The sequence below is a fragment of the Schistocerca nitens genome, chromosome 1, assembly GCF_023898315.1.
Source record: "Schistocerca nitens isolate TAMUIC-IGC-003100 chromosome 1, iqSchNite1.1, whole genome shotgun sequence".
In the NCBI taxonomy this organism is placed as follows: Eukaryota; Metazoa; Arthropoda; class Insecta; order Orthoptera; family Acrididae; genus Schistocerca; species Schistocerca nitens.
Window position 1 is genome coordinate 109,323,105 of NC_064614.1, and position 25,716 is coordinate 109,348,820.

The following is a 25,716-nucleotide window of genomic DNA, read 5'->3' on the forward strand; positions in this document are numbered from 1 at the left end:
CAGTTAGACAGACAGTTTTAACGTGCCACAAATTTCCATAACTCTACGGCAAAGTGGAAACTTATTCTGAAATATGTTTCTTAATTCGAGTTGCAAAGTGTGTTTTATAAATTCAGGGAGTAACGCTTTCCACGTTACATAATGTCTTCCTTCTAGCGTCTGCTATTGTGATTTGTTGAAACTTCTTGTAAGCTTCTTTCTTTGAGTAATCAGAGCCGTAGGAATCGTTCAGTAACTGAATTAAAAAGCACTGATGAATCACACATTTCTTCTTTGAAAATACTGTAAACCATCTGTTCACCCAGTAATTGTCTCACGACAACAAAAGATATTTAAAAGTTACTCCAACGAATATTTGTAAGCAACCGTGTGTAAATTATACGTCCCAGGACTCATCCTATGATCTCTTGAGTCTAAATCCACAAAGTATGCGCCGGTATGTACATATGCCAGTCACGTACAGTTATCAGTAGAAGAGGTGGTTCACATAGAGAACAGTGAATGACTGAATGCAGTCAGACGACACTGAGGCTTTCTCATCAACGAAATGAAGATTAATTGCATTGTGGATCAGGACGGAAAATAAAACCTGAGTAAATTATCATCAACTGGCTTCTGTTGTGAACAAAACTACGAATATCTTAGGTCTATTATTAACAGGACAAATCCCATGGCAACAGAATTAAAACTGTGCATTTTAAGTGGTAATAGTTGCTTCCACACGCTTAAGATGTTGCTGGTCTCCAGGGTACACACAGGTTGAAATGTAAATGTTCAAGGTCTTAATCAGACTAGTCATAACATGTGGACGTGAAATGTAGATATTAACGACTACACATCAGCAGTAGCTTAGGATACTGGTAATCACCTCAGAACAGTAACCGTATTTTGACATGAAGAACAAAAATTGAGATTGAGTACGTTATACCAGCAACATACATTGTAAGATTGATAAAAAGTCGGAGCATTGCCTAGTGTCCTTAGGTTAGATACTGGTCGAACGGCAAAAAAAGTTCACAAATGCAGGCTAGTTGGAACAAGACAGAGAATAAGATCAAGAAAGCCGTGGATTAAGGATGTGCAAAAGTCTTAGACGCAGGCTGTTTCAACGCTGTCGGATAGGGATACTGCCGCGCAGTAGGCTCCCATCAGCTTACTTGTGGGCAGGCGCAGAGTGTGTAGGCTACCCGCCAGGCGTCACTGTGGCACGCGTTCTGCGCATGCTCCTGCCAGGGGACACGCAGGCTGGAACAGCCTTTAGAGGATGGCGAAGTATCGCACTGAAGAGGAAAGAATGAAGTGAATTTATTGAAGAGACCCAGAGAAGGTTTTAAGGCTGTGAGAAAAGTAGAAGAAGAAAAAGAAGAAGAAGAAAGCTGTTTTCTCCATTGCTAAATGTACAAGACTATTCCACCAAATATACATCGAAACAGATACTGCTACACACGCGACAATAACTACGTCGTCACTCTCTCTATCTGCTAGATACCTTAGAGAACAATGACGTTATATGTCAGATCATTAATATATATCGTCAGTAGTAACGGTCTTATCTGACTTCCATGAGGCAAAGTGGATGCTAATTTTGCTTCTGACCAAAGCAGCCCATTATGAGCGATGTACTCAATAATGATTGCTAAGCAATCTCAAATCCAATTCCAAAACTGTGCTGGTGTTTAAAAATAATGTATTTTTCTCATTAAGCGTGAATCAGGAAACATAACATAAATCTGGGAATCGCTAGATAGATCTCCTAAATCTATTAGATCTCCTGAATGAATAAAGCAAGAATATCGCTGCTTGTGTGATGTTTGATGATTCCAACTAGGGAATTCCTCTATGTCATGAGTTAGACATTTCTCACCCTAAATCGTACTGATATTCGAGGAATATTTGTCACTGTAGAGCGCCAGGGGCAGGCAACGTAAAATTGCTTCATAAAATATTTCATGTACCTTAAGATAGGAATCACAACTTACATCGTCTGCACCTGCAGCAGATGATGTAAGCTGGATTGATTAAGATGCCTGCAATATTTTCCAGGCCAGTTTTATTTCGCCTACCCTTTATAAATTCTATACCTCAGATCGTTAGCCATATTCGGTGATGGGAGATGCACTGTATTTCCTCAAGAGAATGTGTGCAGAAAATATCGGCATTCTGTTGTGAAATAATACTGTATTAAAAATGATTTCCATTTCATTTTGTATGAATTGTGATTTGACAATGAAATTTTCATTCTTATTCAGGATTCACCTATCACAGGGGTTCTCAGTCTTTTTGCACTTCGAACAATAATATGCCCACTGCCGTTTTTTCAAGTTTGCTTCAAATTTGTGTGTTTGACAGTGTGTCTTACTGATTCAGATTCCCCTTTACACATAATTCACTTTCTGTTGTCTGCACGTCTATGAAACTGATGCCTGTACAGTATAATACATCCATGATAGAAGTGTAATATGACAGCTCCAAAGAGAAATTTAATCTTTCTGGTTTTATTCAAAATGTAAATATGAGAGTTTAGAGAACTGCTAATTGCAAGTATCTCAACAATTGAAAACAAAAAAAATGTTTTTCTTTCAAAAATTAATTACGAATTTTCTTTTCTCAGTTTATAATGCAACCGCAGAATATCAAATGTGCCAAATATGACCTTAACACGCAGCACGCGTTACCCTCTGGGAGGAATTTTGAAAATTTTTACCATGCACTAACCTAAACGACAGAAGGAATCGAACGTGATTTTCTTAAGGGTGGCAATTAGTAGTTAGCAGAAAGACTATATTTGACAAAATAATGAAAGTAGAGAAAATTTATATAAATGAAACAAAAACCGGTCGCCAGCCTAATTAGGCATAATAATGTGCAAACTTTATTCTCAGTTGATTTGTATATACTCTTGCAAAAGGAACTTTCATTAATTCTTTCTTAGTAAAGTGCAAAGAACACCTATAGAAACCAGACGAACTACACAGTGGGTAGCAGTAGTTATCAACAGCATAGCTTAGCAATCACAGGAATGTAAAATAAACTTTTCCCCTGTTAACTACAATCATCACATCAATCTCTGTCTAATTCAGGGAAAAAATTTGTTCCCAAAGACAACATGAGACTAAGTAGTACCTGACAAGAGTTCAAGTTTAACTAACGTACATATACACATCACAAATTCAATAATATGACACTGAAATAACACATTTCATATTAATACCACAGTGGCAATGTTTCAGATGCATTTGCAAAACCCGGATTCAAATTGAGTTTCCCCTGCGAGTAAAGATTACAATGGGGGCCCTTAAAGTGCCCCTTTACTTATAAATAACTATGCTAACATTTCAGAAACAATTTGCATCACATAAATGCTGAACTACAGCTCCATTTAAGATTATTTAGCCCTCAATGCTTTAAAACAATTTACGCTAGCAATATTCTTATTAAGCTTTGGAAATAAATTCATGTTCAAGTTAAGTTTCAAACAGGACCAAATTTAATTGCCTCATAACACCACTTGTGAAGCAAGCGATTCCAACTAACCACATTTATGTTCATTAGTACTAAAACTTTGGCACTTTCAAATTAAAGCAGTTCATAGCAAATTAAAACTTTTCATCAGTTAAATATTATGTGCCTCTCCTTTTATCTGTGAAACAAATGATTTAACTAGCAACTACTATATTCTTTAAAACTGAACTTAGGCACATTTAAATGGAAGCAAATTAGCATCTCTTCATAATTAGGATACTCGGTTTTTAGCACTATTGGGATAGGACCCTACTTGGTATCATGAAGAGGGAAGTTAAAAGTTTAAACACATATTTTGCAACACTCATTATTATTGGAAAACAACATACAAGCACACTGGTTTATGCTGAAATACATATCTGTTTTCCCAAGTTGTTGAAGCAGTTGTGCAATATTGGTGGCAAGGACGTGGTGGCTACCAGGTCTCCTTCTGGCTCTTTTAATTCTTCTTGGCGGTGTATTCATCATCTTTAGAGCTTTTCCCAATAGGAGAGCACCCTCTTATCAGCCAGAACCACATCCGAGGCCATTCCATTATAGATTTGGTTACAGAACGCCTTACTTGACACCTGCGGTGCTGACTATGCGACTGCTGGCCACTCACTGCCTAATGTGCTCTCTCTTTTGCCGCTCAGACAGACCACCACTTCCACCTTTTCATGCGCGCCAAGCCCCTTCTGTAATGGAGGAGGTTCCCTACATCTTTTAAGTTACATCATATAATTTCCCTAAGTATGATCCAGTTATTTACATACAATTTTCTTTTAACAAACAGACATATTTAATAAAATTTCCATTGTTTAAACATACTGTTAAGTTAAACAAATTATACATCATAAATTTCCATTTCCTTCCAACAATTCAAAGAACTTAACTCATACAGAATAAACACTTCATAGATACATATACTTAATTACACTGTACCAATTACTCACAATCGAGAATGACGTTACAAGTTGTTGCCCTGAAATTTCCTTTAATTGTTTTTAAACAAATGTGTAAAGTGTTTGCTGACTAAGGGAGTGAGTGTAAGATATTACATAATAAGATTGTACACCAAGCCATGTACTTTGTTGTAGAACAAAATTGAAATTTTAGTAAGATATACATGCCTGTTTCAGAAAACATATGGAAACCAAAAGTAATTTTATACTCAAAATGGCTGCTTATACTTCAAAATCGAAGTTTCTTCCAACTCAGTGCAACACTGACATGAATTAAAACCAGTTGCGTGCAAACGTTCTGTTTTGTAAGATTACAGTGCGTTTTTAAATACTGGGGGCTACGAAAACGTAATTCAGATATCTTTAATAATTTTAAAGCAACAATTGACACATACGAAGAATTAAATATTGTTTTCAGAACATGAATAAGCAACCCTGGAACCTTAACCCACCGTGCTCCTCCAGCAGACGTGACGGTGTGTCGGACAGTTTCTGATTACCGACAACGTTTTGAATAAGCGCTTTGAGACTTGTATCATTCTTTTATTTTCCATAGCCTTTTGTTTCCATCATGGTTCGTCACACAGAACTTTTGAATTACCGTAGCACAACAGCAAATACTAAAAAAGATAAGAAACTGTCTGAAGAGGCTGCGAAGGCCCGGCGGTACCGACCGACCACAGTTTCATCCTCAGCCCTAAGGCGTCACCGGATGCAGGTACAGAGGGGCATCTGCTCAGCACACTGCTGTCCCGGCCGTTTTCAGTTTTCTCCTCGTTTTCGTAACCGATATCGCTATTTCTCCATCAAGTAGCTCGCGAATTTGTCTCACAAGGCCTGACTGCACCACCCTAGCAACAGCACCCGATAGCCCTGGATGGTGACCCATCCAACTGCAAGCCAAGCCCAACAGCGCTTAAATTCGGTGATCTGGTGGAAACTGCTATTACCATTGCGACAATGCCCTTGACCTAATGTATGTGACTCGATTTAAATGTCTGCCGATACTACAACAACGAGTGGATTACGTAACTTTCAACAGTGACCTGGTTCAGATTCAATGTTTTGAAGTGTACTTCTTAAAAAATATATTAATGCGAAATGATATCTCGAGAAGTCAGTTAACATCTCCCTTTTCTTTGCTTTCAGATTGACCCGAAGGTTGCCTTCCCCAGGAGAGCACATCCAAAGGTAAGTGATCAGACTCTGGCTTAATTTAAATTTCTCGGTGCAATCACCTCACAAGATGTTAAGCAAAAGTTCTTGAAAGAAAGAAGCTTAGTATTTGCTCGATAAATACTAAAGGCTGGTCACAAAATACCTCATTGCCGTAGGAGAGTCGTTAAAATAGACGCGCAATAAAATATCTTTGTGATTACTGTATCTTGCGTTCCGAAAATAATCCAAAACAGGTGACATAGTGGGGTTCAATAAAGTACTATATTTGATATTTCTCCGAGTTCTTCCATATTTTGATTGTGAGTCTTGCTGCAATGGGTTGAAAATTTCATACAAGTAGAGTCAAATAAAGCAAAGTCAGACGTAATCGCACACTGTGGTTGCACAATGACTGTTCAGATGGGTTCACAGATTTTCGGGTATCTGGACTCATTGACTTAGGGAGTTTCATTGTGACACTCTTTCTGACTCATGCACGTGACATCCTATAACTACTATTCTGACACACATATGGTTTTGATTCTGAAGCTGTTATCATGTTGAATTATAATGTTACTTAAAATCCGTCTTGATTGCAATTTTTTTTATTCATATGACCGGTTTCGGTTAATTCAGAACCACCTTCAGATCTGATATTTCGGTTACAGGAGTAACCCGTCAAAATCTAGCAACTTTCATATGCTGCGTCACATCTGCATGTGATGCAGCATATGAAAGTTGCTAGATTTGGCCGGGGTACTCCTGTAACTGAAATATCAGATCTGAAGATGGTTCTGAATGAACCGAAACCGGCCATATGAATAAAAACAATTGCAATCAAGACGGATTTTAAGTAACATTATAAAATCACTGATTTCTGTTATCCCATTAAGACATTATGTCTGTTTTTGCAAAATGTTGAATTATTGTGTTGCAATAAGTGGATGGAAAAATGTGGATGTATATGATTATTAATAAAGTACGAAACGATGTGCCATTAAATACTCTAGACATAACTTCAAATTATGCGGAATTATCAACAGTTATATTCTGATAATGAACAGGTAGATAAATGTTTAAGAGTTATACCGAATTCTATGCAGCGACAGACATACCTGAAACTAAAAATAGTTTCTAATATTGAGTTACACAAAGAATATATAACAGGTGTGGAACTATAATAGCACTGTAAGTATAATAGCATGTATAATAGCACTGATATAACCTTCAAATTAGGAAGGATGGTGTAATAAAGAAAATCAAAGAAAGAATAGACTTAAGGTTCAAATGGTTCAAATGGCTCTGAGCACTATGGGACTCAACTGCTGAGGTCATAAGTCCCCTAGAACTTAGAACTACTTAAACCTAACTAACCTAAGGACAACACACACATCCATGCCCGAGGCAGGATTCGAACCTGCGACCGTAACGGTCGCGCGGTTCCAGACTGTAGCCCCAGAACTGCTCGGCCACCAGCGGCCGGCAATAGACTTAAGGGTTTTGTCTGGAGTGTAGCGATGTATGGAGGTGAAACATGGACGATACATAGTTTAGACAGAAAGACAATAGAAGCTTTTGAAATATGGTGCAACAGAAGAAAGCTGAAGATTAGATGTGTAGATCACACAACTAACGAGGAGGTAATGAACAATAGGGGTGGCAATAAATTTGTGGCACAACTTGCCTAAAAGAACACGTTCTGAGAGGTGAAGGTCTCGCCAGTTTAGAATTGGAGGGAAGTAAGGGGGATAAAAATTGTAGACGGTGACCAACGATTGAAGACAGTAAACTAATTCAGAATGATGTAGGTTGCAGTAGTTATTCGGAGATGAAGAGGCTTCCATTGGATAGAGTAGCATTGAGAGCTGCATCAAACCAGTCTTTGGACTGAAGACCACAATAACAGATGTAATAAATAATTTTAAGTAGTTACATATCATGTCATTTTCCCACGAGTTTTTCTTTTCTGTGGAATTTATTTTGCCACCGTTTGCTCGAGGTAACCTTTTGATCTAAAACCGATGTGGTCAGTTACGAGAGCCAGATATTATTTTTAAATTAAGAGGTTATTTTAATTCAGCGCTTTCTTAAGGCATCTTTCAGTTCAGAAGGACAGTCATTGTGGTCTGTAGCAATTTGAGCATATATAACAGGGACAGAAAGCTTCAGTATGTCTATTACGAACAGAATATAAATAGTATGGACTGACCACAACTTCCACGTCGCCAGAAATAAACGACGATTCATAGTTGAACTGGACTTTTCACAGTCATTGTCCTGGTTTCGCTTTTCGTAGTTGACATAAAAATATATTTTCTGAATGCTAATGAAAGTAAAATATTTAAATTGCAGTCAAACTTCCTTCAGAAAAAAGTTGTGGTTTGGCACTATCTTTGTACGTGTGTACATTTTGTTCTCATTTGCGCAATAGTTTGCTCATAGACAATCTCTGAACTTTAAAGATTCAGTTTTCATCAGTACTACTTATTTTTATTGGAATATTTTCTGACCATTTGAAATAGACGATTGTTCCAAAATTTTCTATTTTTGACACATTGTATACTGAGTTTAAGTACCACAACTCAAAATAATTTTCCGCAATAGTTTTAACTGCATTTAATTGTATTTTATATTAATCTTGATCAATTAATGCTTACATACAATTATTATTCAGCAGTGCTGCAATAGTTTCTAAAACTGAATATCTGAGCAGCTTTAGGACGATTCAGAAGTAAACATCTGGCTGCAATTCATCAGTTTTCTCTTCGTCCCTCTTTTCATATCGGCGTGCTGGTATCTCAGACTGACAGACTGAAGTTTGCTAGGACAGTTATTCATCTTCAGGAACGTCGTAGAGCGTAATTACGTATACCCAAGTGCTATATACATTGCAGTTGTGTTTTTTTCTCTTGTAGTTAGCACCCGATATTTCCTATAAACAGCAGCCACAGGGGACCAGAGAATGTGTTTATACTGTTAAGTATTTTTTGAGGGGATGTTTAGGTTGTTTAAGGGGTTAGTCAAATTTTTTGTTCTTATGTGCAACAGTATAAGATATACTGACAAAAAATTTTATCTGGTGCCTGGAGGTTACACTAAACATGAATCGTTAGTGTACCATTATCACAAAATTCAGTATAATGCACAAGCATAAATCTATCTTATACCTTGTATTGTTTCTAAAATACTACTTAGTTACTTTTTATGGAGGGAATTGACCAAAATTATTTGCAAATGTTATTCTTTTTCCTAGTAAATCACTACATGCTTTTCACATAGATAACTGGCTTTAAATTACATGTATATAGTACTTATTTAAACTCATTAAGTGTAACACACAACACATACACACACACACACACACACACACACACACAAACACACACACAAACACACAGTGTTATCTATTCATAAATTTCCCCTGAAATACAAGAACTGGGAAGCAGCAGTGATACCAGTTTGTTTCTGATTTTTGGTTATTATGTAAATATTAATTCACTAGTCGCCTAATCAAAAGCCAATTGGAGTTTTATTGGTAGTACTGTATTAATGAACACTACCGTTGTCTCCATATTTTGACCTGTTCTTAACGACAGACTTAACACAGGATGTAAATTGTGGGGCGTAATTTTTGTTAGTATGTCCAGAACGTTAAACAAGACTCTACAAGTGGCTTGCTGAAGTGTACAACACTTAACCATATTTACAACATCTTTATCAGCAAATAACGTAATCTAAGAACAACTGTCCGCCAGAATAGTATTCCATACGAAAGTTCGCAACTGAAACAAACATATGACATTTTGATTACCAAAATAAGCAGTTTGCAAACGGGACAATAGGTGCTGAACTTGAATGTCTTCGACTGATTCTCCGTCGTTTTCAGGTTGTAATTGCTATGCACACCTCGAAATTCTGAGCTTCCTATTTCACACGCTACTATAGCTCCATACTCTGTTGTAATTCTGAGACTTTCGCTTTGCCTTCTTTGGGAGTATATGTGTTGTGTTTTATAAGAGTTAAGTGATACTCCATTTACAGTAAACCAATCAATTATCTTAGTGCAATATATACATTTACTTTCATTCAGCTGGTGCACATCTTGTGGTTGGGATAAAAGAATTGTATCGTCAACAAAGAGTAATTCTTTTCAGCTATGCATATAACATATGAAGTACTAACTTTTCATGAGAATAATAGTGAAACCAGTATCGAACCCTGCCGCATACCACAAATTGTGTGGAATAGAGCGGCCAGGTGGCTGGTTTTGCTGACGCACGCGCAGGAGCGGGGCCGGCTGGGTAGCAGCAGCGGCGCTTCCAACAGCTCGTTCATTACTGTCAGCTTGCCACCTCGTTAAGAGAGTTAGCCTCACACTTTGGCGCTAGCCTGTCAACAGCGGCGCCTCGCTGGCTGAATCGCGTGAGGACATAATATCCGCCGGCATTACGCGTGCAAAGCCGCTGTAAAATTGGTTCCAGGCGAAGAAGTTCCGCGACAGCGACTCCACAACTTCTGCGAGTCCAACTTAGAACCGGGTTTACCCTATCCGCCAAGCGCAGATCGCTAGGGTCCGCAGTCTTCTCGCGTGGGAAAGCCTCTTCGGATCGATTTACTTATTTTCAAAGTAAACTGTCGGTTGAACTACATGCGGCTGTCAAACCTCGCGGCGCTTCGGCTGAAGTTCAAAAAGTATCGTAAGTGACCAGAGTACAATCATCCTCGAGTTTCGGACGTCTAGCTGAGAAAGGTGACGTATGTTTAAGACCCGATGACTTGTCGGTAGTAGTGTTAGTAAATTACATACACAAACCATCTTTCTGAAGCAGTCGATCTACTAGCAGAAATCGTATCAAAATCCCTACAGGAGGTCCTGAGATTAGCCTTGACATATAAGCAGAGAAAGTGGCTGGAATTTTGTTTATTGCAGTTCAGCCAGTTTACGCGAAATGGTTATAAATTATACACACAAACTTTCCCCGTAAGTCTGTCTCATCATTTAGAATCACACGAAGTAGAATTGAACTTTATAGAGAACCCGTCGGAGATGATATTGCTTCTGCGAGGAACATAAACTTCGAGACCTTGTCGCAAAAACAAGTAGAAAGAATCCTACACGACGACTTACTAAGATATTCCAATAACAGTTTTTTTTTAATCCCGGCAAAATTCTGCTGGAAAAGTACGGCCAGTCGTACTGTACGCCTCTTATGCCATCCTCTACGGACTCACTGAGACATTTCTGGAGGATTAGTACAAGTGGGGGGTTGACGTCTGCCGGTGCAGCCCCTGCGGCTTCGCTGGTTAGGCCACTAGCATGATAATGGTGTGAGAAGGGTTACTGGTGGTTAGGCGAACGGCCTCTACACAGCAATGCGTTTTGCATTATTTTTGCCATATTATAATTTCACACTTTCGAATGTGCTTTGTATTGATTATTTGTCTATATTATAGTAAAACTTTTTTCCCAAAGCCGTAGTTCTTCCTTCTGTTACCTAGTAATTTTAGTAGCACTGTATCAGGTTATTTCATCAAAATAACTAAAAATCTGAATATGAAAAGTTTTAGACATTTCTTTACCGTGTCACAGCTTTTTTTTTCGTTTTGTTGCTGCTCGCTGGAATGATCAGGAATTCGAAAAAAATTTAATTAGTTCGCCAATAATATTACTAATGTGAAAGATTTTAATTTGGCAGTGATGGAAAGGTGTCGGACCGTTTTCGTTTGTAGAAAGGAAGCGATAGCAGAACAAACATGATGAGAATGAAGGTTCTTTTAGTTATTAGTAAACTGCAATTACATAAAAAAGAACGGTCGCCAGACTAATTAGGCAAACATGTACCAAGCACTAGCATTGTTTATAAAAAAAGATAGCTATTGGAATTGACTTTACTTGAGACTTTACTTATGTTTTGCAAATTAGATACAAGACACTAGCACATTTCAGCTAGCAGTGCACCAGTGGTTAGACACGAACAATGCGGAAGGAATATTATAACGTTTTGACAACTGGCCCTCAGTAACACTCACTATTCACATATTAAAGCAGAAAGCTAATGATCATTACAGATAAATGAATACTAACTTGGACACGAGGATCTTTTTATCAATTTCATTATTGGGATATACAGCCATTGAAACGGTTTTCAGATGCTTATAATCCCTGTTGTGATTTATAATTTGCATTCTCAAGGAGCATTCACTTCCTTATAGTATTAGCTTCAATGAGGCATGTGATACGTGGATCTAGTGTAGTTGAATAATTATATCCAGCTGCTTATTATAGTACAAAAATGTTACAGAATTGGGAGTGTTGTTAATTAATAGTGTAGTTGCAACATGAAATTTAAGTCTGGCTCAACAATTAGCGTGGGGACCCAGAAACTAATCTGTCAGAAGACTCAGATCTAGGCAGAACACTGTCGGCTCAATACAGTATGAGAAACACTATTAACTACACACACATGAAATTATAAATGCTGTTACCTCCGAACATACGCAGGAATTGATCCTTGTGTTGTTTCTTCAAGTCTAGTAGTCAATAACTATTACCAATCATCATTTTTGCAAGTAACTGTAATACTGTACTGAGATTTCAATAAGAACAATCTGTAACCTGAATAGTTTAAATCTTTTCTTGGAAATACTACTTCAATGAAACTTTAACTATCTTTCTATCAAAACCAAGTTAACTATATTAGAAACGAGATTCAGAGAAAGGTAAATAAATCCACTACTCCATTATTGTTATTAAATTTTATTACAGAAACCAGCTAATTTAAGTTCAATAAAACACGATACTCTGAAATATTGCAGCACTTTGAGCAAGACCCTGTGTAGGTAAATAACCGAGGACAACATATGGTAAATGACAGGATAAAATATGGGTGCTCAAGCCAAAGTTTGCACTACACGATCTTATTATTGGATAATAAAAGTCGTAAACACCCAACTGGCCAATGGAATTATGCAGTACTTAACTGATACTTTGAGATGAAGGTGGCGGATGTGGCTATTTCCTGTGGCTACTCAAAAAAATAGTGGCAAAGGTATCCCTGGCCTTTGCTGCATAACGAGGTCTGAAAATTCTCTTCTTAGCGTTGGATTTTCATAGCGCATAGCTAACCAGTTGTTGTTGTTGTTGTCTTCAGTCCTGAGACTGGTTTGATGCAGCTCTCCACGCTACTCTAACCTGTGCAAGCTTCTTCATCTCCCAGTATTTACTGCAACCTACATCCTTCTGAATCTGCTTAGTGTATTCACCTCTTGGTCTCTCTCTACGATTTTTACCCTCCACGCTGCCATCCAATGCTAAATTTGTGATCCCTTGATGCCTCAGAACATGTCATACCAACCGGTCCCTTCTTCTTGTCAAGTTGTGCCGCAAACTCCTCTTCTCCCCAATTCTGTTCAACACCTCCTCATTAGTTAGGTGATCTACCCATCTAATCGTCAGCATTCTTCTGTAGCACGACATTTCGAAAGCTTCTATTCTCTTCTTGTCCAAACTATTTATCGTCCATGTTTCACTTCCATACATGGCTACACTCCGTACAAATACTTTCAGAAACGACTTCCTGACACTTAAATCTATACTCGATGTTAACAAATTTCTCTTCTTCAGAAACGCTTTCCTTGCTATTGCCATTGCCAGCTAACCACTACATACGATGAATAACGGGCAAAATGTTTCCACATCCGATGCAATATTAAATAACCTTGTTGCTCTTCTTGCCATTATTCATCTCACCAGATACGAACAATTTGCATGCCAGCCACCAATTAACTTTTGCCACAGAGGAGCCTTGCAGTTCGACCGCAAATTCCACCTTCTATAATCCCGCCCATGCATGTTACGTTGCAGAGCGACTTCTCTCCGTGTTTTACATGATTACAAACTTAAATACCTTATGCATGAACCAGCATTACGAGTAAAGTTTTAACATTTCCGTTCTTTTACAGAATATTACATTTAAAAATACATCCATAGATTAATTATGATGACATAAATGGATATAAATAATGTATAAAACATTCACGTAGATATGGAAGAAATTACCACCAAAGCTGTAGCCTGAAAATGTACTTATTACCTCATACGATTAGTTTCGGCTGCACATACCGGCATCCTCAGGCACCACCACTGCCTAAAGAGCATCAGAATTCCTTGGCGCGTTTATTGTGGAGTCCAATGCCACTGTTGTCTCCAACGGCATTGGAGAAAACACAGTTTCGAGTAAAGACAGCTGAGGAATGTTAGCCAATGTGTACTAGTAACAAGAACACAATTAATTCCCCAAGGAATTCTAATATTCTTTTGGCAGTGGTGTGGCCTGAGGATGGCGGTGTGTGCCGTCGAATCTAGTAGTGGGGGACAATAAATATATTCTCAAGATACAGCTGTGGTGGTACTTGGTTACATATACTGGTATACCATCAGCTGAAGTCGCTCGTCCAAGCAATAGGATGGACATCCATAAATATTGAAGTAGATGTTACATCAAAGATCATGATGATACAGATGTCACATAAACATAAGCAGACAAACAAGTCGTTTGAGATAAGTGCGAGCAGCATAGGTACTGGTGTTGCTAAGAGACGTTAAATATTATCAGACGATTCTGTTTATCATATCAAGAGTTATTTTCGTTTTACTGGTATTTCATTTCTTCCGTTAGCCTTCTGGATCTCTAATGGGGCGATACTCACTTAAGGCATTAGCAGTGGCGATGGTGCTACCAGTAAGCTATAAAGTGCGAGCGCGAGAGATAGCGGTCTACTCGAATCGGCGACGTAAATCTTTACGATGGCCCTCCAAGTTAGCACCACCGCGAGCTGCTGATAATTTCGTCCGCGCGCGGATAAACGCCGCAGCGCTGCGTAGTGGGAACCCCCCCCCCCCCCCCCCCCCCGACCATCGCTTAGCGGCGACTGCCTTAGCCTGTAAGCGGCCCATTGTCGGGACCGCGCGCTGTTGCGGCGAGCCGTTCTTCACGCGTGTGGGATTGTGAGGCAGCAGGTGCGCGCCGTGTTGCTCTATTTGTTACGCGAGAACAAAGAGGGAGCCACCGGCGCAAGACAGCAAACACGGCGATAACGTAAGGAGGGGCCCGCGCCTGTAATTGTCTTGATTTACCGACCTGCGTAGCGCAGCCTGGCACGAAGCGTGTGCTTGGCGCGAAGCGTCTGCTTCCCGGAACACGGCCCGTGACGCTCGTTCCAGAATACCACGGCCACAAGCAGTGTTAGCCGAACCGTGACCGTATATTGAGAATGCGCTAGGTGACGATCAGTTTGGCTTTACGAACAGTAAAGGGACGAGAGAGGCAATTCTGACGTTACGGCTAACAATGGAAGCAAGGCTAAAGAAAAATCGAGACACTTTCATAGGATTTGTCGACCTGGAAAAAGCGTTCGACAATATAAAACTATGCAAGCTGTTCGAGATTCTGAAAAAAGTAGGGGTAAGCTATAGGGAGAGACGGGTCATATGCACTATGTACAACAACCAAGAGGGAATAATAAGAGTGGACGATCAAGAACGAAGTGCTCGCATTAGGAAGGGTGTAAGACAAGGCTGTAGCCTTTCGCCCCTACTCTTCAATCTGTACATCGAGGAAGCAATGATGGAAATAAAAGAAAGGTTCAGGAGTGGAATAAAAATACAAGGTGAAAGGATATCAATGATAGGATTCGCTGATGCCATTGCTATCCTGAGTGAAAGTGAAGAAGAATTAAATGATCTGCTGAACGGAATGAACAGTCTAATGAGTACACAGTATGGTTTGAGAGTAAATCGGAGAAAGACGAAGGTAATGAGAAGTAGTAGAAATGAGAACAGCGAGAAACTTAACATCAGGATTGATGGTCACGAAGTCAATGAAGTTAAGGAATTCTGCTACCTAGGCAGTAAAATAACCAGTGACGGACGGAGCAAGGAGGACATGAAAAGCAGACTCGCTATGGCAAAAAAGGCATTTCTGGCCAAGAGAAGTCTACTAATATCAAATACCGGCCTTAATTTGAGGAAGAAATTTCTGAGGATGTACGTCTGGAGTACAGCATTGTATGGTAGTGAAACACGGACTGTGGGAAAACCGGAACAGAAGAGAATCGAAGCATTTGAGATGTGGTGCTATAGACGAATGTTGAAAATTAGGTGGACTGATAAGGTAAGGAATGAGGAGGTTCTACGCAGAATCGGAGAGGAAAGGAATATGTGGAAAACACTGATAACGAGAAGGGACAGGATGATAGGACATCTGCTAAGACATGAGGGAATGACTTCCATGGTACTAGAGGGAGCTGTAGAGGGCAAAAACAGTAGAGGAAGACAGAGATTGGAATACGTCAAGCAAATAATTGAGGACGTAGGTTGCAAGTACTACTCTGAGATGAAGAGGTTAGCACAGGAAAGGAATTCGTGGCGGGCCGCATCAAACCAGTCAGTAGACTGATGACCAAAAAAAAAAAGACCATATATTTTGCTAAGAAGTTGTGGATAACTTTAGACGCCTTGCCGCAGTGGTAGCACCGATTCCCGTCAGATCACCGAAGGTAAGCACTATCGGGCTGGGCTAGCAATTGATTGGCCGCCATCAGGGTCTGCCGAGTGCTGTTGCGAAGCGGGGCGCACTCGGCCCTTGTGGGGCCAATTGATGAGCTACTTCACTGAGAAGTATCGACACTGGTCACGAATACTGAAAACGTCCAGGAGAACGATGTACTGACTGCATGCTCCTCCATATCTGCATTCAGTGACGCCTACATCTACATCTACATCTACATGACTACTCTGCAATTCACATTTAAGTGCTTGGCAGAGGGTTCATCGAACCACAATCGTACTATCTCTCTACCATTCCACTCCCGAACAGCGCGCGGGAAAAACGAACACCTAAACCTTTCTGTTCGAGCTCTGATTTCTCTTATTTTATTTTGATGATCATTCCTACCTATGTAGGTTGGGCTCAACAAAATATTTTCGCATTCGGAAGAGAAAGTTATTGACTGAAATTTCGTAAATAGATCTCGCCGCGACGAAAAACGTCTTTGCTTTAATGACTTCCATCCCAACTCGCGTATCATATCTGCCACACTCTCTCCCCTATTACGTGATAATAAAAAACGAGCTGCCCTTTTTTGCACCCTTTCGATGTCCTCCGTCAGTCCCACCTGGTAAGGATCCCACACCGCGCAGCAATATTCTAACAGAGGACGAACGAGTGTAGTGTAAACTGTCTCTTTAGTGGACTTGTTGCATCTTCTAAATGTCCTGCCAATTAAACGCAACCTTTCGCTCGTCTTCCCCACCGTATTATCTATGTGGTCTTTCCAACCGAAGTTGTTCGTAATTTTATCACCCAGGTACTTAGTTGAATTGACAGCCTTGAGGATTGTACTATTTATCGAGTAATCGAATTCTAACGGATTTATTTTGGAACTCATGTGGATCACCCCACACTTTTCGTTATTTAGCGTCAACCGCCACCTGCCACACCATACAACAATCTTTTCTAAATCGCTTTGCAACTGATACTGGTCTTCGGATGACCTTACTAGACGGTAAATTACAGCATCATCTGCGAACAACCTAAGAGAACTGTTCAGATTGTCACCCAGGTCATTTATATAGATCAGGAACAGCAGAGGTCCCAGGACGCTTCCCTGGGGAACACCTGATATCACTTCAGTTTTACTCGATGATTTGCCGTCTATTACTACGAACTGCGACCTTCCTGACAGGTAATCACGAATCCAGTCGCACAACTGAGACGATACCCCATAGGCCCGGAGCTTGATTAGAAGTCGCTTGTGAGGAACGGTGTCAAAAGCTTTCCGGAAATCTAGAAATACGGAATCAACTTGAGATCCCCTGTCGATAGCGGCCATTACTTCGTGCGAATAAAGAGCTAGCTGCGTTGCACAAGAACGATGTTTTCTGAAACCATGCTGATTACGTATCAATAGATCGTTCCCTTCGAGGTGATTTATAATGTTTGAATACAGTGTATGCTCCAAAACCCTACTGCAAACCGACGTCATTGATATAGGTCTGTAGTTCGATGGATTACTCCTACTACCCTTCTTAAACACTGGTGCGACCTGCGCAATTTTCCAATCTGTAGGTACAGATCTATCGGTGAGCGAGCGGTTGTATATGATTGCTAAGTAGGGAGCTATTGTATCAGCCTATGGGTGTACGAAGACACGGCGGCCGGGCGGTGCCGTTAGCTTTTCAAGGCATGCTCCAATGGTGTTTGTTTGTTTGTTTTTTATTTATTGCTTTCACTGTTGTCAGCTTCATGTGTTAAAACTTCGACTGCTGTCCCTTACATCTACTAGGGATGTTCCATACTGATTTACACTCAGTTTTTTTTCCATCTTTTATGGTGGGCTATTTGACTCATCAGTACAGTTTCAGGTATGTAATACATTGGTCTAACGATAGGTGGCAGAAAAATTGCTAGAAGCGTAATCCCTGCAAATAACAGTCCAATTTCCCAACTGCTGTCGTTACATGAGCTGATAAAATCGAATGTGGTCATCAAGGACAGCAATGAGCCCCGTGAGTTTCTGTGGAATTAGGGTGTAAGGACTGCAGATATTCACAGGCGGTTGCTGCTAGTGTGTCGGGGGAGTGAAGCGTCCGAAACGTGTTCATGCAACACTACAACGCTCGTCCACATACGAGTCAGAAAACCACAACTGCCATCGCAGAAATGGGGCTCTAGTTACGACCACACCTACCGTATTCTCCTGATTCGGCCCCTTCTGATTATCACCAATTCTGGTCTATGAAGAAACATCGACACGGTTATAATTTTCAAGAATTCCAGGAAATGAGACAGCTATCCCGCAGTAGACGCGACAGACTCCAGAAAAGTGCTTCGAGGAGGGTCTGCAAACGTTCAAAGTCCAAGTCTGGAGAATATGGTGGGTGTGGCAGTACCTGGAACCCCTTTTTAGCGATGGCAGCCGTGGTTCTTGACTCGTAGAGGGACGATCGTTGTGTTGCAAGAGCAATCTCTGCACACAACGCCAGCAGTCGCCTGTGAATATCCGCAGCCGTTTACAGTTACACCGTCCTCCCACAGAAACCAATTCGTCCGTTTGCCGTCCTTGACGATCGCACTCCGTGTTGTTCGCTCATTTCATGACAAAATTTGGAAATGGGCTGCACTGCGAAGTGACTGTCCTGCACCTAGGGTTAGACCAAACCGCTACATACTTGCAACTGTATTTATAACTGCTACATACTTGCAACTGTATTTATGAGTTAAATGGCGATTGACAGGAGAAAATGAAGTGTAAATCAATATGAAACGCCACTCGCACAACCACAATCTCCAAATCACTCTCATACGCACGAAAGCCACAACCCAGGTAGAAAATAAACACATATCAATGGATAGAGTGTTTCACCAAGTTCTTAACTCACATTTCAGGCGATCAGCATGGGCGGTGCTTGGGTCTCGACCAGAAAGTGCGTGCAGTTCGTTGAGGTCTAATTCCCAGGAAGGCACACCCGCACTTTGGAAATCCACTGGCCACTTTTGGATTGACGTTGTTTCTTGGATACTGGCACGTTTAGTTTGCTGTTGTATCGGTTTGCATCAGACAACTTGACCTTGACAACAGTGGCAATTAATTCCTAACCATGTGCCAAAGTGACGCATTCTGCTTTCAAAGTCCTACTCAAACTTCTCTACATAACTAAATAACATACAATAAACGGTGAACAAGGTCTCTTGAAGTGAGAGTAATTTATAATTAATTATATTTTAAGTCCATACAAAACGTCGCTAATATGTGTAGAGTCAGTGTGTTGGTATTCAACTATTTCCAAAACTCCACGCGAGTGAGGTATTACCATTTTGTTTCAGACTGGTCACTGTAAAATATTTTGTGTTACCTCACGTCATACAAAACTAGCGCGAGTCAGCGATTATTAATGTTCGTGCCTACTTTCCGCACTCCGCGCGCTCGTTTATGACCCATTCTGCTGACTCCTTCAGACCAACTGCCTTCCACCACATCGCCAGGCGGCAAAACGCTCCTTTACTGATATGATGGCGCGTCTCCGTGCTACCTATGGACACCGGTCCCGCAGAGGTGACTAAGTGCAAGCTTCGATACGTGGGAATTGAATCAATACTTTTACCCTTGCAATCTGCAGACACGAACTAATTCAGTGGGACAACACGGAGCAGACGGTTTACCTACACGTTCTGACAGGCCTACCCACTAGGGCAACTGCGCCACAGCGCGTATTGCGAATCGAAACTTGGAGAAATGCTCTAGTCACTGACGTGTGTCGTTTTTCTGTATGCCTTGTATATTTCGTGCAGTCGTCTTGTGAAACCGTGGAGTTGCAGTACGAATAACGCAGTGTTAAGGTTTCTTCACGATCCACTATGCACTGAGAGTGGGAAGAGTGATTACTTATATGCTTTTGTTTGAGCTCATACCGTCTGATTTTATCTGCACTATCACTATGGGATAAATAGGTAATGTGCTGCAGTCTATTGGTAGTTTACGCCTTGATAGATGGTTCTTGAAATTCCATAAACATGTTCTTGCACCATGCTCGACGTCTTTCTTCTGATGTCCCTCAGTTGGGTTTTTCATCACTTCTGTCACACTCTCGCACCAGTCCCCCAAGCCTGTGAATGTTCTACATTTATTTAGAGAGAAATACAGCTAAGCTACTTACCTAACGTATTTTACAAATCGGTTGCGGTAATGTAGTATTTCTACCAACCGGATTAATTCTGAGAAATTCCTCACTAAACAACAGTGTGCGATTTACAGGGGGGGATGGGGGGGATTTCCCCCCCCCCCCCCTCTGGATCAGACCATCCCCTCCTCTGGTTTTAATTTATGCATCCCAACCTGGGATGTTTATTTCCCACGCACTGGAGTAAAACTTTACATATAATTTAAATTTGTGGAGCCGAACACTAATAATAATAATGTCGTGTGTTTAGGGCCTCCCGTCGGGTAGACCGTTCGCCGGGTGCAAGTCTTTCGATTTGACGCCACTTCGGCGACTTGCGCGTCGATGGGGATGAAATGATGATGATTAGGACAACACCCAGTCCCTGAGCGGAGAAAATCTCCGACCCAGCCGGGAATCGAACCCGGGCCCTTAGGATTGACAGCCTGTCGCGCTGACCACTTTTCTTTTTTTTTTTTTTTATTTGGATACAAAATTAGGCAGTTCACAAACACTAAATGAAATGCATCCTCTGCAAAAAAAAAAAAAGTATATATAAAACAAATCACAAATGTAAAGGAACAGGGATACAGGGATGTTGTTTTTTATTTATTTATTTTCCATAAGGACCACTCTGTTAAAAGTAACGTGTAGATCATTTCATGGTATAGTATGTGCATTACATATGGAGCGGTGAGAGAAGCGTGAGGTTCATTATCAGCTGTCAAATGTGCACACCGACTGCACCCGGCACATCCCAACTACGTGGGGGGTCGAGGAAGACTGCCTGAAGATAGTTGCCAAAGGTTTTCCGGTAGTGTGACCATCTATGAACCTCATTGTGGGCTTGCTGCAAGAAATACCAAAAGTCGAGTCGCGACTTGGCAGTATCCCCATAGAGGTACGCGATCGTCCAACCTTTGACCCAGATGATCGACTGTGATTTAGTCGCCGGAAAGTAGTCACTTTCCGGATGTAAGAAGGAAGCAGGTGTAATATGTTGCGGGGTCACACGGAGGTAGCAAGCCACCATCTGTCTTCCTAGGAGCCATACGTCCTCCACCGCGATACAAGTTAACGGTGATGTTCGTCATCCACTTGGCGACATTTCGGGCATAGTGGAGTGTCCACTAGTCCAATTGCATGGAGTCGTTGGTTGGTGTTGATCTTGCCACACGTGACAGAGAACCACAGTGCCCGAACGAAGGTAGGAAGGAATTTTTGGTGCACATGTCTCCACCACTCAGCTACCTGGGGCGGACAGCCGAACACTGAAAGTTATTAATACAGTCTTACTATTAATACTATTAATATGTTTGCTTATTAATTTTGAAAAAAGTGTTATCTACTAGTTATTGTTGTTGTCTTCAGTCTAGAGACTGATTTGATGCAGCTGTCCCTGCATGTACTAGTTAAGCATTTCAAAACGTTTAGAACTGAATCATCATTATCATGTTGTCATTGTTGCTTTCACCTAAGGTGCGTCATCCGTTTACTTGCGAGCTTGCGAGGGAAGTAGTGTGGCAGTCATACCGCAGCAGTCGTACCGCAGAGTTGGGTGAGCTGGGGGCTGCAATTCCCGCCCTGGGCTCTGACACAGGGTGGTTACCGGCCCGGTACCTGTGCGAACATTTACTGTTAGGCCACCTTTTGGCAACGGTATGGCGCGGACTAACGCTCCTGGGACCAAAGCACAAAGTAGTGCGAAGTGAGCAACGGTACCTGGTCTGACGGGGTCGGACAGTCCAACCTCGCTAGCCGTGAACCACGTGGGTGGAGATTAACACAGGCTCCCCAGCGCCGCGTACTCCAAATTAGTTGGTGCCGTTCGTTCGTTGCCTCGCGTCCGCCAAACACACGGCGATCTTCACACGTTCCCGCTTCAGTAGCTTCATTAGTGAGTTGAGTGCGTCCGGGCCTGTAAGAACTACGGAATTTCAGGATGTCATTCAAAGAACGGTGAAAATGAGATGATCGTATGGCATTGTTGGCCGGGAGGCCCCATGCGGGGCAGTTCGGCCGCCGTATTGCAAGTCCTTTTTAGTTGACGCCACTTCGGCGACTTGCGAGTCAATGATGATGAAATGATGATGAAAGACACACAACATCCAGTCATCACGAGGCAGAGAATATCCGTGACCCCGCCGGGAATCGAAACCGGGACCCCGTGCGCGGGAAGCGAGAATGCTACCGCAAGACCACGAGCTGCGGACTCAAAGAACGGTAAATTTCTGATTTTCATAAGAGCAGTGCATTACCTGATACGTGTACAAACTCTGACAGTCAGGATATTAACAGTGGTGCTAAATGAGTTAAAATGGACAGTGAATGTAAAAAAGAAAACGGTAATGATGGTGCTAATGCAGGGGAAGAGACTGAATCTCCGGTGACTGAAAACTGTGACACGTCTCAAGGTAGGAAACAGTACTCTTGAGATTATAGTAGGAAATTGTGTTGCCTTATCACGTTTTCAAAACTGGCAAAAGACTAATCCGTGGCTGTCCATAAATGACAAAAACTTAGTAATATGCACAGTGTGTTCACAAGTTCGTGAATTTAAGATGCAAAGCAGTGAACGTGTGCGTATCGATAACTCGTTTTTAGCTGGTGTTTCTGCTAATAACACCAAAAAACTAAATGATAAAATCGGGGATCATGCAAAGTGCAAATCCCGCATGAAGTGCGTAGAAATCATGAGTATAAAAGAAAAGAAAAGTTTAGAAAAATGCGTCATTGAAGTGCAAAGTTGTGGGGAAAGCGGCATTAAGAAAAAGTAATCGCAACTGCTTCGTTGTTCAGATCTGCATATGTAATAGCTAAACAGAAATTATCATTCAAATCGTATCCTGCAGTAATCCAACTACAAAAGCTTAATGGTTTATCAGTTGATAACATGCTTCATTCTGACCATGTATGCCGAAATAGCATTATGTTTGTAGGAGAAGATATGAAAAAGAATCTTGCTCACTTCCTTGTTGAATCGGGTACAAACTTTAGTATCATGATGGACGAAAGTACCACGGTTTCCAATAAAACTTGTTTAATAATATATATACGCTTGTCCTTTGAGGGAGTTGCTTGCGATATTTTTTTTTTTTTGACATTGTTGAATTAGAAAGTGGGACAGGAGAACGCATTTTCAGCACACTGTTAGCAGCTCTTGAAAAGTATGGCATTACAAATGATGAACTAAAAAACCACCTTGTAGGTATCGCAACAGATGGTGGCTCAACAATGCTTGCACCTTACAAAGGCGTAGCCGCTCTACTGCGTAGTCATTTACATAAGCATTTAACTGTCGTTCATTGTATGAACCACAAAATGAAATTAGCTGTCCACGATGATATGAATGAGGTATCAGATGTATACCATATACAGGTATTTTTAGATTCCTTATATTCTGTGTTTTCTCGAAGTCCCAAAAATCAGAGACTACTACAAAGTGTTTCACAAGAATTATCCTCGCAGCTATTAAAACTAGGCCGTATTTTTCGCGTACGTTGGGTTGGTTCCTCATTTAATGCTGTTAGAGCTTTTCTTGAAAGTCACAGTTCTCTTGTCCATCTTTTTGAAAACTGAGACATAATGGTTCCTGATCAACTCAGGAGAGATCTAAATTTGAAGGTTTACTAAAACATCCCACAAAGTGGCTTTTCTGATAGTGCATACGCGTGATTAGTGAGTTTCGGCATTAACATCTATTTATAAATAACTGTTTAACCATGGGTAACGCGACGGACCAAGCTAGTAACATACATAATTATACTAACCCCCTAAAACATCCCCCCCACTGGTAAAAGCACAAATCGCACACTGCTAAACAACACTTTTTTTCTTCGTAGGTTTACTAGCCGTTACCCGCAGCTGTGTTTGCCTGTCAGCAGTTGTTATGATGAGTGATAGCAAGAAAGCTATTATTCGTGCAATAATGTCAGCTGCCCTCTCACTTGTCTGCCAGTATGGTACGCATAGCACGTGATGTGCGCCCCCCCCCCCCCCCCCCCCTCCATCGTAACTGTGCCTGCGCACGATAACGTGTCACAAGCAGCAACGTGCTGAGCAGTTCTATCTGAGATGTGTGGGCAGGAGCGCATCTCAAACAGTCAAGTTATTAAAGTATTCAAGGTGTATATTTTGCAACAAATTTCAAATGGTTCAAATGGCTCTGGACACTATGGGACTGAACATCGGAAGTCATCAGTCCCTAGACTTAGAACTACTTAAACCTAACTAACCTAAAGACATCAGACACATCCATGTCCAAGGCAGGATTCGAACCAGCGACCGTAGCGGTCGCGCGGTTCCAGACTGAAGCGCCTAGAACCGCTCGGCCACTGCGGGCGGCTGCAACAAATTTCATAATATTTTTAACATGGTTTACGTTCACTGACGGAAAAAAAAGATGTTCCACTCCTTACTTCATTCTCTATGGTGTCGATTTCTTTTATTTTCTTTCTAAAGTACCCATGTTCTTCCCCACGTTTCAAGCTACCTTCATTGCAAATTTCATCGAAATCGTTGCGGCAGTAGAGTCACGAAAACGCAGCAGACAGAGTTACTACCACACTTAATAACAATAGTACGGATTAAACACGTTGAGGATTGTATCGCATTATCAGAACAGACGAATCGTTTTCACAGATGTGATAAAATACAAAAGTCATAGACTAAATAGCTTTTTCAAGAGTAAATATTTTTTTGCATAATTCGCGTAACATTCTTTAAATCAACAAATTTATTGTACCATACACTTTCTAAAGTATCCTACGTTTTTCTTCTGGATTCACGTTATCTCCATACCAAATTTCATAGAAATGGGTTCAGCAGATTTTAAATGTAAGACATAGAGCTACTTTCACATTTATAATGTTAGTATCGATTAATTACTTAGATATCTCAAACGACTTCGCTTTCTCAAATATAACTATAGCAGTTTCTGCTGCTAGTATTGTGTAGTTCTAAAAGAGACGAATACAGTGGCGTTTCACGCTTTAAAATCCAATTTCTAGTTTCGGAGTACTTACAAAATATGTATCTTACATTTATCTGTTTTTAACTTGAAAACGATTCCAGTCTTAGTCTGAAGTACGTGTTCTAAATCGCAAAATTATATCAACAACAGCAACAAAAAGGAAATCACAAAAGAATTAAAGTTCATTTATCAAGTGTTCGAAAGTCCCACCATCTATTGCAATTTACGGTTAGAGTAGTTGATGGAAGGTCATCAGAACAGACTGAAGAGATTCCTTTGATATCATTGCTCACACTGCAACAATGTAATGTTTTAAATTCTCTTGGCCCGCCGATACTTATCCTTAGGTTTCATCTTTGACTTCACCGCAGAGAAAAAAACTTCAGTAGCGTCAAATCAGG

General features: G+C 40.8%; 1 protein-coding gene across 1 annotated transcript in view; it reads left to right on the forward strand.

Annotated features, from left to right (window-relative positions):
* The window catches only part of LOC126253606 (RNA-binding protein Musashi homolog Rbp6), a 1,376,810-nt gene that overhangs the window by 376,297 nt on the left and 974,797 nt on the right, over positions 1–25,716 (forward strand). The window contains exon 4 of the mRNA XM_049955272.1: positions 5,616–5,657. Within this exon, the coding sequence (XP_049811229.1) occupies positions 5,616–5,657 (42 nt within the window). The remainder of the gene's footprint in view (positions 1–5,615; positions 5,658–25,716) is intronic.